At 42.1% G+C, this 17743-nt stretch overlaps 1 protein-coding gene across 2 annotated transcripts in view; it reads right to left on the bottom strand.

Annotated features, from left to right (window-relative positions):
* The window catches only part of LOC137286793 (beta-1,4-N-acetylgalactosaminyltransferase bre-4-like), a 95336-nt gene that overhangs the window by 38959 nt on the left and 38634 nt on the right, over positions 1-17743 (bottom strand). For both annotated transcript variants that reach the window (XM_067818792.1, XM_067818791.1), the window contains one exon: positions 3754-3998. In XM_067818792.1, coding sequence (XP_067674893.1) covers positions 3754-3998 — 245 coding nt within the window. The remainder of the gene's footprint in view (positions 1-3753; positions 3999-17743) is intronic.

Raw genomic sequence — 17743 nt, 5'->3', positions numbered from 1 at the left:
AAGCGGACGTATCTGATTCTCCCCAGACATGGCGACGTGCCTGTGTGAACACAAGAGGGATGTGCCAATTTATTACTCGCCCTGAAACGTGGTTTACTACTATGTCTCACAAAGGGTTCAGTTAAGAACAACAACTGGCGTACGTTTTTGTTGGGAAATTATACAAAACCTTTATTCCTTCCTTCAAACCATAAATGAGTCCAAACAACCCTGATATTATAACGCAGACCTGGGTTTTAGGGTTAATGTGGAGGGAAGCAGAGACATGAGGCATTATAAAGTTGTCAAGAAAACGTGTTTTTTCTTCAACTACATATATAACTTTAAAAATGCCCCTCAAAGAGATATCGAAATTGATATCAATAACAGGTTCGATCAACCTGTAAATATACCTATGATATCCTGAACGTAGCCGTTCATAAACTGAACAATCTAAAAATGTATAACATTATCGATGCTGTACACGGATACTGTTTAAGATCGTACACAGAAACATGCAAACCTGTGTTCATTTTTCTATGCCAGATGCTCTCAAAATAAGCCTGTGTCGATATGTGCTGGGGACTGACACGTGTAGTATAATAACATTAGTGTGCGTACGTGTCCACGCGTTTCACACGTAGGGCCAGTGAACTGTTCATGTTACAAAAGTCTTAGGGTAGGCTAACACACACACACACACACACACACACACACACACACACACACACAAAAAAAATTAAAAGGAGCCCAGAGACTCTATTCTTTTTCAGAGACGGCGTTACGGAGCCAGCCTCCAGAGAAGCAAGCCTAGACAGTTCAAATGGGTTTATTTGTTACTACCCAAATCATGTCATTGAATATTCACGGACTAAGCCTTCGTCTAGTTCTAAACTTCCAAGGGCTGTATTGAGAGTATTTGTATCAGGGTTCGTATGACGTATGTGTACCAGGGTACGTATGACGTATGTGTACAAGAGTACGTATGATGTATTTGTATCAGGGTACCTATGGCAGTTTCACCTCAGGACAAACAATGTGTTATAAGCAGCACAGCATGTTTTATAAGCAGCCTTCAGGAACAGATGTTATACATCACCCCCCCACGTACGCCCCCCCCCCCCCCCCCCCCCAATCATATCCATACGGTTCACTTTGCGGATGGACAATTATGGTCATTTTAGGGTAGTATGAGTCGGCAGTCCCAGGAGCAAGCATATCCATCCCAACAACGCTCTGCCCGTGCTCCCTCTGGAGACTGCAAGCGTTCACAAGCAATATGCCAGACAGGGGGTAATCACGTTTGGTTTGGCAGAGGGATCAATTGATAGTGGCTGTGCCTGTGAGGAACAGCACGACAATGTCATGGTTAGCGCCTGATGACGTCCATCTCGTTTGCAGAAACAACCATATTCATTGTCAATATCACCGTCGTTTATGGATCGGAAATTCTCTTCAATGCGACTTTATCATTTCTGTACTTCCAATGTACGACCATACTCAAAACTTCAGTGTTCAAAGTTGCGGCTGCATGTTGAAGCTGTCACGTTTTCGTTACGATCATTCGAAAGTGTGTTTGTGCGCTCCTAATCAACACTGAATCACATGAATGCAACGCGTCTGCGAACCGTTCGCGTCTCGCTCGCGTTGTATTAACTTCGTAGAGATTTCTTGTCGAAACATCGAGAAATATAATATTAGGATTAGCACAGATTAAAACGTCTTACTTTAAAAAAAAAAGACATTGGACCCCTTCATACATATAATGCTTCATCCGACCATGCATTATGGGGTATCTGCTCACCCCAAGGGCCGAGTGGGTACGTTAAATGCATTCTTAGCCAAAGCTTGGCATTCGAGCTTAATAAGAGATACAGCGATTGCAAAAGCTGACTTTCCGAGAACACGCTCCGAGACCATGTTTCATTTTCATGGCATTTACATAACACCCATTAGGCCCATATTAGGTTAGGATTTCATTTCTGATTTAAATGAATACCCCCATTAGTAACTGATGAGACTTATCCAGGAAAAACATACATTTAGGAGCAACATGTTGATAAACATCTTTGGGGGATTTACTCTACAATGACCGTTTAGGTGACCATAGACGATGGATATGAATTGGAGCGCTATTCACACCGACATGAATAACGTTCTCCTTAAGAGCAATCACTTTTCTCTCGATCGATGACGTATTGATCTGACTATGTATCAAAGGCTAACTTGTGCTTGCTGAATTTACTATGGTATCTAATGGTGAGTGATTGTGAGTTGGTTCAGAGTATGCACAGTATTTTAACAGACGTGACAGAGGGCTGTGATGTATAAAACAAATTGTGAACGCTGTTCAGTAGGACACAGGCATTGATGCGGACATACATGTGAAGACATTTTTTTCGCTGAATGTCGATATCTTGTTGACGGAAAGTACGAAAAAATATAATTGAATAACTGTTTGTTGTTATCTTCCGGGGCCTAGAGTTTCGAAGCTCTCTTAGCGCGTAGACAGTCGTAAGTTAATGTTTATGAATGACACTTACGACTATCTCGATTGATTCGACAATCTAGGCCCTGAGTTCTAATTTTGTATGCCGAACGTGGATGCCCTTATTCGTAATTTGAATCTTAAAATGCATCATAAGACAGTCCAGTATGAGTGAGTAATGTTTCATTTCGCTTTGTACAGTATTATATATGCTACAACGTGATGTGATAACGAGATTACACTTCGTAAAGTTTATATTTCTAAATAATTGTGAGTTTCTTTCGACATTCATAACCACAGGTTTTAACCAACCATACTCCATAGCATTATTTCCTCAAGCGAACGCGACTTGCAAGGCAACATACACAAATACCAATCATATGTTCGTTAGAGGGAGTGTGTGGAGGGTGAAGTAGCATTGCTTTGAACAATATTCAGTGTCTTTCTTTCCTTGTGACGAAAGAAAACCATCAACATGGACACATGAAACATGTTTCCTGCTTGACAGCCACGGTGTTAGTGATGGGAAGATTGGGGATTCTAAAACTGCTGGACCATGAAACACATGCGGAAGCCATTGTGCTCCTCGTGATATCGAGCCCTGGTGCCTTTAGGCCTTTGGTGGCAGCTTTGTCTTACCCATGTGTATTAAGGTTATTAAGGCCTTGCAGTTGGGTTTGTATATCTGCCTTAGCTTTATGGAATAGATGAAAAGGGGGAGGTACACATAATTAGACTGGATCGAGAAATTGTCTCCCCCAACGCCCTTTTCCTTGGAAGTATATAGAAATTAGCTACCTACCTAGCTAGCTAGAATCCCATTAATTCCACCACTGCAACTAACAGCTAGATAGCTAGACAGATGAAGAAAATTAAACTTCATGTAATTCCTTAGCAGCCCAGCTAACATTGGACTGTTTAAATAAAACACTGCGCTACAAAATGGAACAAAAGTATCTATGATTATATCCGATTAAATATGAAACACAAACAGTAGCTACTGATACATATATATGTATATATATATATATATATATATTGGGATATATTGATAAGGTGGTTGGCTGCAGGTGGACACGTACCAACTGGGTAGCCAATCGGTTAAGGCGAACGTCTGCCTCACCATACAACCGGGTTCGATTCCACACATTGAAACAAACTTTGAAGACTAATGTTCCAACTATGATATACAGGCACATTTTCAAAAACAAATACATGTCTCTCTCATCATCAATATAACGGTAGCTAAAGGAAAGTGGAATGGGTGATGGTTATATCAGACTTACCTGCTCTACAACGAACACCCTAAAGTCTAGCTGTTGTCTCCTAAGAATGGGTAATAGATGCGCTAGCAACACAACTAAATGATGAAGTCTGTCTCTATAGGGGATGATAATGGCTACACGGTATCTGGCGTAACACGACGAGGGCTTCCATTTGCCGCCGTACTGGATGTCCACGTTCTCCTCGATGACGTCCACAAGCTTGATGCCGTCATGGGAGTGACTTGCGTTCACATTCAAAGGTCCCTCTGAAATACCAAAATGGCAGACATCAGTAAATTTTGAGATGACAGAACACTTATTTAAACATATTTGGTTTAAATATCACGAAGATCCTTCAGTTCAATATGAGGACTACGCGTTATGGAAAGGCACAGAGGCTCACAAGTATCGGGATTAGTGGACAAGTTGCCATTTTGTTTCTCGTACATGTTGTATAACGCCGCACCAAGCTGTATGTCAGACTAAATGACGGCACTCTGAACAATCTCCAGATTAGACAGACCAATGGCGGATGTTATGAGCTTCAATCTACACAACCGAGGTACGGTGACAACCAAGAAAATCTGACCACCCGATCCCGTTAGTCCCAAGTTGCAGAGGATCAGTTCTAGTAAGGATCGTCAAGGGCGGACATGTGGGTGTATCGGGTAAGAAATAAGTGAGCTTTATTTGTGCAAATGCACGAGAACAGTGCCAATACGTCTGGAACGTCCAGGGTCATAATCGAATAACCGTCGTCACAAACCACGATGGTCGGATCACACATAGCGGGGCATTTAAGGCTGTGATATGGTTACCTAGATTACCGTTGACCAATGAGAAAAACACCTCATAACAACGTTCAGGACATAAACACTCAATCTGCAGAGGAACGATTTTCCATTGATTACAAATACGTTATATCACTGAATTACGGACCACAAGGATTGAGATACGATTACATTCACAGATTGCTTAACGCAACCTTGTAACTTGTAAAAGATGGAGCGAAAGCTCTCTAACTTGACCTCCGGGTCAATATGGAAAAACAGAACCATTTAGACCTCGATCAATCGTGTTATTTCCACCCACTTACTCCGATATCCTGGCCGACATTTAACATGAGACATTATCAATCATCAATGAGTTTGCTTAGTCTACAACCTCAGTGCCTGAAACCAACATCTCGACGTCTTCTGAATATTTCCCTTCTTTTTCGTCTGAAGTCATGGAAACGCAAACAGTTGCTTAAATAGATTGCCAACCCAATACATATTCTCTCTGTAATGTCCACCATGTCAAAGTACACGAGTTTAAAAAAGCTGTTAAATAACATATAGGCGGTCGTAGATGAATCGAGTAAATAAAACTGGAGAAAAAAGTTAACAGAGTTAGTTTCACCAGTTCAAAGACGTCAGAAGAAAAGAATTAATCAAATGTTTTATTAACTGACTACTTGGGTATAACAGCGGTTTATGGCTCCTGGAGCCTCTACTAGCAACAAGGGGCACATAACTGTATACGATTTGCGTACAAATACCCCGCTGTTGCCAATAGTTCAGATACAATCAATACATGTTGTATTAAAGTGACTGACTTCTCTCCGCCTCGGTACTGTCAGTAACAGCATCAATTTATGCTTTATAATTACATCCCACTGTCTTCACTGCGAATAAAGGGATAGACACGTCTCTGAAGCGATTGAAGTTTCCAGTCATAATATGATCGGTAAATGCTCTAGCCGACCCATGTGGATGCCGAAACAGCCCTGGTCGTGGATATGTGCTAACGGCTTCAGTTAGAACGGATTTAAGAGGATGAAAGAGCACGCGCGATTTCATTTGAAACCTCCTATTGTGACTTTGCCAAAATAGCTCATTTGTGACAAGGTCATGACAAAGCATACAATCCAGTTCCAGAAGTTTGCAATGAGCGCACATATTGTTTGAGCTGTGATAATACCTTTATGGCGCAACTAGGCCAAAGTTGAGATACTGCTTATTTTATCGCAAGGCGTTACGAGTGAGTTGTCTTTTGCAGCGTTAGTACGGCACGGAGAGGAATCACAACCGTAATTTCGGGTGACAGCTGACAGTGAGACAAAGGTGCTCTTGATCAAATATACCATGGTCAAAGATTAAACATTATTCATAAAGGTGACAGATGAAAACTTCTTTCCCTTTACAGATACAACTTTTGTTTGGTACCCACATTCTTTAACTAATGATTGACTTAGCTTGTCTATATGATATCGTGGCAAATTACGACCAATCTGTATCTGCGGATGATCTGGATAATCTGCATCTACGGTATAACTCTGTTCGTAGATGTATTCTCTTTAGTCTGCCTCACAGTCCTTAAACATAATTATTTCCCCTTCCATCCAACCCTGAATGTTACGTCAAGGCCCGTGTAGAGATAGTCCCCTGGCTCAGGTCCGAATTTCCAATGTCACCGAGGCTCCATTTCAATTTAAATGTCAAAGTTTTGTATTTTTTATGAAAACGTTTATTCTGTATGCTCCGCTAAAAGCAATCTCCTGCTTCTGTAGTCTGATTTCCGTTGCAGCATATTCTCCTCCACCAGCCCGGCAATGTCTGTCAAAAGCAGCACGACAGCAGGGTCATATATGTCCACTCCAGAAACTAACACCGCCACCGTCTGCCTTAATTACGTTAGTGGAGGAGAGATGATAGGCAATGATTTAGGTGTGGTCTTGGGGCTGCCTGTTGATCCCTGGCTAGCACGAGACTCTGACCCAAAAGCCATCATTTTTCTCTTGGGACCATATCTTGCTCTGATCAATACAGTAATCAGCATGTGCCTCTATGAAAGCCACACTCTGCTGGTGGAGACTGACTTCACCCAGATCCCTTACAGTCCGTCAATAAAATTAGACATTCGACAATCCTGGGGACGTTTGTCCTCTGGCGTCTTCTTCCTCTCTAAAGACAAATATTGATACGAGTTTAATCCTTGAATAAGACCCTCAAAAACCCTCCATGTTTGAATCCTTTGTCACAATCGTTCCAATTTTCCGACTGACCACCTCATGATTTAGAGACGCGTCTGCAGAGAACCTGTGAGTATATCCCCGTCTCCAAAGGCTAGACAATTACAAGTATTCAGATCGCCAATCTGTGTTTCAGATGAGGCAAGCAATCTTGAAAAAGCTTTTCATCAAAAGAAATTATTCCTGTCTCTTCTGCCAAAGGCGATATGGTCGGAGTTTGTACGCTGGGCTCCTGTTATGCATATCTTTTGGCTATCCTCTCCAGGAATTCTAATTTACTATTACAGAAATTAGTTTAAATATATAAAAAAATTGCCCCACCTTATTCCTGTTGCACTACCTTATTCATCTTGCACTATCTTGCCAACACTAGTCTTCCTACTCTGCACTGAGGGTGCCGGTATGGTAAACATGCTCAAATAGCCTAATGCTTACAGAAACCTTTAGATGCGATCGCTTGTTAAAGTCAAATACACCTCTGTTCAGCTTCAACATGTATAATTTACCCCTCAAACACTCAACACTGATAACTGGGTTTTGACAGATTTGGCAAGAAATTGAATTGTGAGTCAACTCGAGTTCATGTCTTGAAGCAAGGCCATCCTTCAATTGACAGGCACAAACGGACCTTACTTAACAAGACGATTGCAACTGCGTGTGGCAAAACAACCAGTGTATTCTCATCAAATTAGGGAGGGGGTATTGATTCTTCTGAATAATAGATGGGATCTTGTGGCCCAAGGACGTAGTCCTGCTTCGGGAAGTGAAATGGGAGTTTTTCCCAAAATGATTTATTCAGTAATCTCAGCAATTTGGACAATGCAGAATGTATATATCGGACAACGATGAGCTTACAATTCCGTGCGATTGGTGCTATTTGCGTATTTATTCCGCCTGTAAAAGGCATGACGAATCCCTTGTGTTACAAGAAATGTGACATATTAAACTCCCTGGTTCTAATGTTTGGTCCACGTTAACTTTGATGTGGTCGATGAATTTCCAATTGTCATTTCTGTCGAATGGATGAAGCCAGTTTAATTCACATCTCTGCATTTCCGCCAGTCAATAATTCCCATATAAATATCAAACGGCTTTACGCTCACCCTAGGGGGAGAATCTCTGGGTTGTGTTATGAATAATGCATCTTGGACGAGGTACACACCTATGAAATGTGGTGCAATACTTCAAAAGGTTAATACATATGGCACATGCATGGGGAGCTGTCTGGAGTCAAAATGACATCATGGCTCTACAGTGACACTGTCTACAATACTACTCTATTTTCGTCAACTGTTAAGTGCTTTCTCAAAATGTTATTGTCATCCGACCTTCTCCGTCACCTGTCACCTATATATCATACTAATTGGCAACATGATAATATTATCTAAATGATTTTAAAACAGGCATTGATCTGCGCGGTCGTCTGCTGTAGTCACGTGATCTATCCCTTCCCGCCATTCGATCTTCTGACAAATTGGAGTAGTCTCTGGATAAGTGGAGCACATCTAGACAAGCTTCTTGTGCAATAAAGCGAAATGTGATCATACACACAGCAATGTAGCATTGGCTTCCCAACATGCGACCTCTGATTTTATCGACCGAACTTCTGATGGCGGACAAGTTTCTATTAGCCCTCGTACATCTGTCAGCTGAGGAACAACACTGTAGGATGAAGATCATTGCGGGGACGTATGGACACCGATGGGCAGATTGTTACATGAGGCTTTATTCAACGTCATTGCCATAAGCATTTGATCATCGACAACTTGTTTATTCATTGCTGTTTAAAGGTGTAATACTAGTCGAGTCTGGGCCATCAATAGCGAGGATTAGGAAAATGGTAAACGACAAAACAGCTGATGCATTGAAAGATGTCAAATGTTGCATGTGACGCTAAGGAAGATGTTCGAATATAACACTTGACTTGAAGATATTAAGTTATTGCAGGTGCCGGGGCTGGGGGGTAGGTCGTGGGGGGGGGGGTTACAATGTTACACATGATGCTCTGGGAGGTGCAAAATGTTACATGTGAGGCCAAGGGCGATGTTAAAAGTTACAGGAGAGACACACTTGAGATTATGTTACCATGTTACAGATAAGATAAAGCCAGTGAGGGTGCTCATGTTGCAGTTGACACTTATGAAGGCGTTCACATTTTACACGTGAAGGTTGGGTGACCTCAGTTACAATAAACACCAAACACAGCGTTAGCGTATCGTGGAGCATCAGAGAAGACCTCCAGCACCTCCTGGACCGAAAACACTCGGTAATCACTACCCAGGAGACACTGAAGTAAATACACTCATCGTTGGGAAGTGGACCAGTTTACATTCATAGCTATACTGTCTATTTTAAATTTCCTTTTCTTGTTATAATATCCTTTTCACGAGCCATGCCGGGACATGCTGATCAGAGATGCCAGCAGACGGAGATAGGAAGATCTGCAGTTTCTGCCAAAGAGCTCGTGGTTGTGTGTGCTTGCCCTCTGATCATCCTCTCTGAGCATTCCTTGCGCTAACCACTGCTTTATCATACATGATAACAAACCAATTTGGAGCCCTGGGAAGAGATGCAGGAAACGGGCTGGGAGTGCCAGTCAAAACATGACACAGAAAACTGAGGGAGGTATCCTATCTTGGTTAACACGTTGAAATGATTTCTATGCTTCTAACATGGTATAACATACAACAAATGCTTGTTTGGAGGCGGCACCGGGCAGGACTTCAAAAGCTACAACTGAGCGTTCGTCCCAAAATGTGTCTGAGATTATCTTGTTAGGTTCAGCATCCCTAGGTTATAACCCTAGTGTCGTTGCGGGAAAGGGGACTGCATTGTGGCCTATTTACGTGACGTGTTTCTTCACCATCTTCGGGCCTCTTGGTATAATTGCTCAATGGCTAAGGATTTGTCTTGGAATAATGCCTCTAAGACCAGAACGGTTCCGGAATTCCTCCACTCAGACGACCTTGATAGTGAAATGTTTGACTTGTCTCAGTGTACTGCGTCTTTTTGCGAGGGACGTTAATCGTGCTATCAACCGTTGGTTTCACTGACCCTGACTCGATTATAGAAAATACTGAGCACCGATACGTACTACACGAGAGCTTGATTGGGATGAAATAGTGCTACGGTTAATAGAAATCGCGTCAGAACCAGCAGAACATATCACTGACAAGTCTAAAATTTTCAATAATATGTATTGACCCAAAAGCATAATGTTTCCAGTACAATGCAGCTGAGTCAAATCTAAAGTAATGGGTCACAAATATAATGTCAACTGACCAAAGTCTTGGTTTGAGGGTGAGAAACAAGGCGATGCTGGATGTAGGTCAATGTTGACAATCAGACGAAGAGTTAGACAGATGTAGAATAGACCAAATGATGACTCCAACTCTAGTAACTCCTTGTATAAGTCCGTGTGTGTGCCGTCAGCACAACAACCAGCCTTATATATATACACAAGTCACTGATTTTTTTATCATTCCAGCGAGGTATAGAACCTCCGCGAACGGCTCGTGTCTACCCACCAAAGGGAGGCAACTATGACCGTGATAGGAAATGTGACCCAATAATAACTATCACTCAAAACTCTAAACATTGTGACCCAATAATAACTGTCACTCAAAACTCTAAACATTGTGACCCAATAATAACTGTCACTCAAAACTCTAAACATTGTGACCCAATAATAACTATCACTCAAAACTCTAAACATTGTGACCCAATAATAACTGTCACTCAAAACTCTAAATATTGTGACCCAATAATAACTGTCACTCAAAACTCTAAACATTGTGACCCAATAATAACTGTCACTCAAAACTCTAAATATTGTGACCCAATAATAACTGTCACTCAAAACTCTAAACATTGTGACCCAATAATAACTATCACTCAAAACTCTAAACATTGTGACTCAATAATAACTGTCACTCAAAACTCTAAACATTGTGACCCAATAATAACTGTCACTCAAAACTCTAAACATTGTGACCCAATAATAACTGTCACTCAAAACTCTAAACATTGTGACCCAATAATAACTGTCACATAATAAATAATAACACACATTACAGAAAATACGCTCTCGTAACAATAGTAAAATCACTTCGAGAACGGACCGTCTCAGAACTATGTGTTAATAAGCGGAAGAGTCGACGTTAATAGAAACAATCAAAATACTGGGCACGATTTCTTGTGAGCCACGAACGCTAGAGGGGTGTTACTTAACGAAAGCTGGTTTCTTTTGTCTCCATCGTAGTCTCAGGTGGCGTTTACCAAACATCGGATTAGTTGTTCGAGTACTGCTATCGGGGATATGCTACTGCTTACTAACAACTATATCTGAGACAATGATCCAATTATTTGTTCCAAATGATCGTGCTCGGAAACACAAGTACATTACAAGAAACGCCTTGTCGTGTTAATGATGGCCGTCTACGTGCATGTATTGGCAAACGTGAATGCCGCCTACGACATATGGTTCTGTCTATACGTTCCAACTCACTAAATCATGAGGCATGAGTCTGCAGCGAATGTTCTGACAGCTGTAATTGGATGATAAATATGTTATAAGGTTTTATAAATATTTTAGTACAACCATCAGAAATTCAAACTGATCATGATGTGTTTACAATTTCCTTTTTCACATGATAACCTATTCTGATGTGTCCGATGACATTTCTTGCGACGTCAGGTTCAGAATTGGGTTGTCGAGTTAAACTTTCTGTGTATAAACTAGTTCGGTTAGCTGGATGATCTTACATGAGCTATACTGGCAGGCCGAGATACGGGCACATGGATCAGCTGCCAAGTAACAATATAACGTGTGTGAGAAAGCGTTATTTGGTGTGTAACCCCAGTCTTCCAAATTACTAGTTGAACAGTATCGGACAATGACAAGGGGGATGCAAGGGCACCAGGTGTAAACGACTGTTTTGTGTCCACAGCAATTACTTTCCGTCACACTCACCAAATCCATGGAAACGTGTACATAGCAGGACGTCGGAAGTTCGACTCTCGGATTAGTCATACCGACGTTAAACGACGATACTTGTTGTTACTCTGCCTGATTCTCGGCTGTAAAGGGGGAATGAATGACAAGTCGGCTCTACTGAGGAGGATAATTATTGGACTGCGTATCAATGTCCCCGCGGACAAAAATATAAAAACTATGAGGATTAGTGCTGACACGCGGACATGTGCGTGCAAACACATATACTTTTCACGGTCGCCGGTTTTTATGTGCACGAATGTTTCATGTCACTTACTAGGACACGAGGAAATTATTTTCGGGACTCAAAACTCACTATACAGACCATTTAACTACAACTGAACGTACTTTTTTAAATAGTTTCCTGCTGACACGCAAATGGACTTAATGTGTTTTGGACAGGTATCAGTTCATGTGGTAATGGAAATATTTTGTTGACGTCACACGAATTCAGTTTTCGAAATGTTTATTGCCTGACATTAGGCAGACTCGATATCGGAAATTAATCTGTCCCGTTACAGCTTTAATGTGCGTCGTTAATTAATATGCGAAATCTCTGCCGTTTCAACACTATCCAGAAACACTACACAAACAGACATTGGTGTCTGTACGTCATGCCTTTGTACAATATAGAAAATGTCACAGCCCCTGATACGAGAGGGATGCATCACGAATAAATCATCCTTTACTGCAGGTATTGTGTAACCCTGTTAATTTGGTCAAACTGTGTAATGGCCATTTGGAGGTATCCTCCACAACAAAGGTAGACAGTGGCTGGCATCTCTAGATTTGACGATAAGATATTTGCAGTGTTCAAATGTCCCCAGGTTCCCGCAGGTAGACAACTGACATTTCGTGTGTTTGTGATGAGAGCTAACGTGGCAGGCCGAATACAACCACATTTTCAATAACGCTTAGTATCCTCACCATTTGATAATGAATCACGTGCTTACGAAGAAGTCGGAATCGGAAAATAAAACCATCCTAGAACATACTTCCCATGAAAGGGAAATGATCTTATGGCTTGTACTTAAATAATTATTTGGATAACCTGGACGAGCGAAATTTCAACTTGATTAGGACTAACATGGCTTTGTTGTATACTGTAATACAGAAATGTGCATATACAGCAGTATTTATACCGTTGTGCATTAGCAGGTGAAGTTCATGTATGTTTACCCGAGGATGGATGTTAAAATGAACTGTGTTGATACAATGGCAAATGTTTCATGTTATAATCGATAATTTATCATGTGTCAGCTACATTCACCAGGTGAATGCTCATAGCTTTAACAAACTGTGAGGCGCTAGAAGGTTACAATAGTCACGAGATACATCCCATCGGGTACCCATTTTTAGCTAGGGGTAAACTGTCTTTAACAGAGGCAATTTTGAACATACTCATGGTCATGCCTTAGTTGAGACCACATGTATCACCTGGGCAGGACTGAAGTCCTGCAAACTCTCAGAAACCAACCTACCAAACACGGTTACCCATCCAATTACTCTGTTGCTTCACGTGATTGTCACCCGAGGTCTATAGGCAGGACCATCGCACAGTTATGACCATGAACTTAAGGACAGCGTGGCAAACTGACCCTACGAAACACGACTTGGAGCAAAGCTAATTAGAAATCTATTGATACCAGTTGATGATAACAGTATCAATGCTGAGCTTCGTGTATAATACATGGTGTCCATTATACAGAAACTCTGGGTGTGGTAGCAGTATCGCCACAACCATCTCCCTTATGAGAGTGCATTAAAACAACACGTGCATGTATGCACTTTCACGTGTCATTGTGTGTCACACACGAAGGAATATACCGTACGTTACATGGTAACAGCCTCTATACACACTGGTTAGACCAAATGTTCCATTGATTGAACGGGTGCTGATAACCAAATCAATTTACCATTATTATGCATATGTTTTAAGAGGAATCTTTCCAGATATAAACGTTCACATATTCAGCTGCCCGGAAGGAGGTGTCCTGACAAGCATTGTCCGTAATAGCGAGGTTTATTCTCTCGTTTGATAGTGACAAAATCGCCGATCATAACCACCTTTGGGTGCCTGTTCTGTTCTGATATTAATCGTAACCGAGCACGTGCACAATTAAACGTTCCCGAAATCAGTTGCCCGGAAAGGTGTCCTGACTACCACATTCCGTAATAATGAGGTTGATGTTCTCTGTATGTTACTCATACTCATTGTCATCATATGACAAATGCCAGACCTAGAATATGAATAGTGTAAGTTCTGTAACATTTGATTGTCTAGCCAACAACATTAAACGCATAAACCTTTCGAATTATGCCTCGCCCACGAATGGATTAGTGTTCTCGGGTTCGCTAAAATGGCAAAACTGGAAAAGGAGTGGATTTTATTGCACTATACTTCGCTGAACAGTATTACTTACGATTGTTTGTTAGTGCTAACATTCTATTCATAAGTAATGACTACAATAGTTGGTTTCGTTCAAGTGTCATACGTTGATTCATGTAAGTGATCTAACCACCTCTTCAGCATACCTGTGTTTTCTACATTTGTTTGCTGATTTAGCAGTAGTCAAGGTTCATGACGGCGGTCAATGAATTGTGCAGTTTGGACCAGACAATCATTTGACTTACATTATGACTATAGATCTACGAAAATGGAGCACGATGGCGAGTCCAAGATCCCGATAATCGGTCTTTACGACAAGCATGGTTGCTGAAGATCAATTCTAATTGATCTTCACTGACTTACCTAATCACACACGCAAGTCAGTTCTCGACGATGAAGATAACAACTTACATATTATTTTAGCGACGTTTCGGGGATACTTTCTGATACTTTCCCCTTGGATGGGGAAGTGATTGATTCCTGTCAAAGCCTAAATGGTTATCAAAGATTCAGTTCTTACGTATCCTCCACTGCAAAGCGTATACTTGCACCTTTCTCCTAAAATAGAAACCACCCTCTGCTTGTTTCCAGCACATAGCGTTCTAATTTTATCCACATTCCACGCATGTAATTAATAACTTTTCCGGAACTGGTGGCATCAGTCCTGGGGTTACACTGCCCCTCAGCTTGTAACCACAGGTCAGATCGCCAGTACGGACAGTTGGAGGCGGCAGGAGAGCTGAAAGCACGGGAGAAGATTGCATGGACATAAACCTCACATAATCTCATCAGGGAACGAATGATAGCGGCCCAGTTTGTGTATCGGCTTACTTGAGCTTAGGCAAGTATTCCCGTGGAGGCTGAGGGATATATCTGGTTGGACCGTTCATAGACTAACGTTAAGTCTCCCAGACCCAAACCCTAACAAGTTTAGTCAAGTGGATAAAGTGTTTGCTCGTCACATCGAAGGACTGTGTTCGATTATTCATACGTGAACCATGCGTGAAGCCCATTTCTGACGTGATGATGTGATCAACATCAGGGTATTGCCTTCGGAGAGGATAGCTTGACCTTAGTCTAGGTACTTAATTCTCTAATTATCTGTGACTATAATTGACCATATAAAACATAATCATACAGCCAGTGGCCTTAGTGCTATGCAGTCGACGAACGTTCTTTTCAGAAGGCACTGACCCGAGTTCCTTGGCGATGAGAACCATTCTATTGGGTTATCGATCTCAGCTTATCTCGGAAACTATAAATCGTGCTTTTCACCAGAAAGTGACACTACTGTTCATATCCCTTCCGTTCACACATCCCATGGTTGATCTGTTCGTGTGTTTGGCCACCAGTGGGCGTGGCTACAGCGTTCGCTCGTCACACCGACGACCCGTGTTCGATTCCACACATGGGTAGCATTTCTGGAGTTTCCAGCCGTGATATTGCTTGAATATTGCTAAAAGCGGAGTAAAAGTCAAGTCACGCAAACACAACTCACACCATTGAACCAAAGGAAAATACAACTGCTTCATTTACACTTTTGCATTACAGAGAGGGCTGACTGGAAGGGAAATATTGTTCTGGGACTATGAGCCGAAATATGGCGATCAACCATAAAGACAGATTCGCCAAGCCTATTGCTGTTTTGCCAGATATATGATCCCTGTGGGTTCCAGCTTCGTTGGGGATTGAAACATTTGAACTGGGGATGGTAGTCCGCTTGTCTGCGTGACGTCATAAATTACGGCAACATTATTGGCAACATGGAAACACACTGCACGTCGTCGTAAATGACTGCTAGTCGAGTCAGTACTACTTACTGTTATGTTAATCAATATGAATAGCCCTGACACTAATAGCATTCACAACGGTAGTCCAAATGCCGAAACTGGCATGAAATCCATACCGTGGCGAATACGCCACAGTACAGTACTACACAGTACTACAGTACAGCACCCCCTGTAGGTGTGTGGTCTCATTAACGTTCTCTTGTCTGGCATGAGGTGGAGAGACGGACATATCAAAACGTGCTAGCTTAACGGGTTTTATAAGTGATAGCAAACTGAGTGATTTGCCAGGAAACCGTAAACCCAGAAACATTATATAAACACATGTCGACAAATATCACTCTACTAATTGCGAGAGTATTTTGCTTTCACGCCTGTCAGAATACTATCAGTATTCGAACACAGCGGCCGCAGACAGTCGAATGCGTGAGTTTAGTTTTACGCCGCTTCTAGCAATATTCCAGCAACATCACATTTGGGGACACCAGATACGGGCTTTACAAATTGTACCCATGGAGGATCGAACCCGGGTCTTCGGCGTGACGAGCGGACGCTTTAGCCACTAGGCAATCCTGTGGTTAACAACGTGAACGACGATTCGCGTCCTTGAGCCTTAATAACTTGGAAATAACCGGGTCACAGCCAAGAAACATCCAGTCGGCAGTGGTGGTTGTTAAGGTAACCAGGGGAAGGTGAGGGCCTGTCGTAGTGCCAAGCGTATGTTATGTCGGGAATTTCTTGTCGAACAACTCTGCCCCACTGTAATAACGTCAATATTAGCGAGCTGTTGTCAGAACGCCGGAGCAGTGGCGTACAATGTAGTGACACCACTGTCACAACGGCACTATAGTGGCACCACTGTCATAACGACGGTATAGTGGCACCATTGTCATAATGGCAGTATTGTGGCACCCTACCGGCCACATAATAGTGCCAGTCATAACAACACTGTAGTTGGACATCTGTATGTCATAACAACCTCGGCATGCAGCATGTGGTGTTCTCCCGGTCTATACTGCTCCAGGTGGAATAAACATCCTGTCTGTTTGCTCAATGATAAACAGATGCTCCCCGCCAGCGTCTGGCATGTACAACTAAACACTCAGTGTTTCAAGCACCTACATTCATTTACGTCGACCTTAGATGTAATCGCTAAAACATTTTTCATTCACTTCGAGTGACGATGACACCTTTTACATACGGCAGTGTTTTCTGCTTCGTGTCAAGTAACCATGACAACTTACATACAAGACCGCGTCGAGGATACGTTTCTGCACGACAGTTGCCCCGATACATGTCGAGAAACGATGCTAACTTTTCTGCACGACAGTTTCCCCGATACATGTCGAGTAACGATGCTAACTTTTCTGTACGACAGTTCCCCCGATACATGTCGAGTAACGATGCTAACTTTTCTGTACGACAGTTTCCCCGATACATGTCGAGTAACGATGCTAACTTATCTGCATGACAGTTCCCCCGATAATGTCGAGTGACGATGCTAACTTTTCTGTACGACAGTTTCCCGATACATGTCGAGTAACGATGCTAACTTTTCTGTACGACAGTTCCCCCGATACATGTCGAGTAACGATGCTAACTTTTCTGTACGACAGTTTCCCCGATACATGTCGAGTAACGATGCTAACTTTTCTGTACGACAGTTTCCCCGATACATGTCGAGTGACGATGCTAACTTTTCTGTACGACAGTTCCCCCGATACATGTCGAGTAACGATGCTAACTTTTCTGCATGACAGTTCCCCCGATAATGTCGAGTAACGATGCTAACTTTTCTGTACGACAGTTTCCCCGATACATGTCGAGTA

The sequence above is a fragment of the Haliotis asinina genome, chromosome 6, assembly GCF_037392515.1.
Source record: "Haliotis asinina isolate JCU_RB_2024 chromosome 6, JCU_Hal_asi_v2, whole genome shotgun sequence".
Classification (NCBI taxonomy): Eukaryota; Metazoa; Mollusca; class Gastropoda; order Lepetellida; family Haliotidae; genus Haliotis; species Haliotis asinina.
The sequence above is the reverse complement of the archived record's forward strand: the minus strand, read 5'-3'. Positions and strand labels throughout refer to the sequence as shown.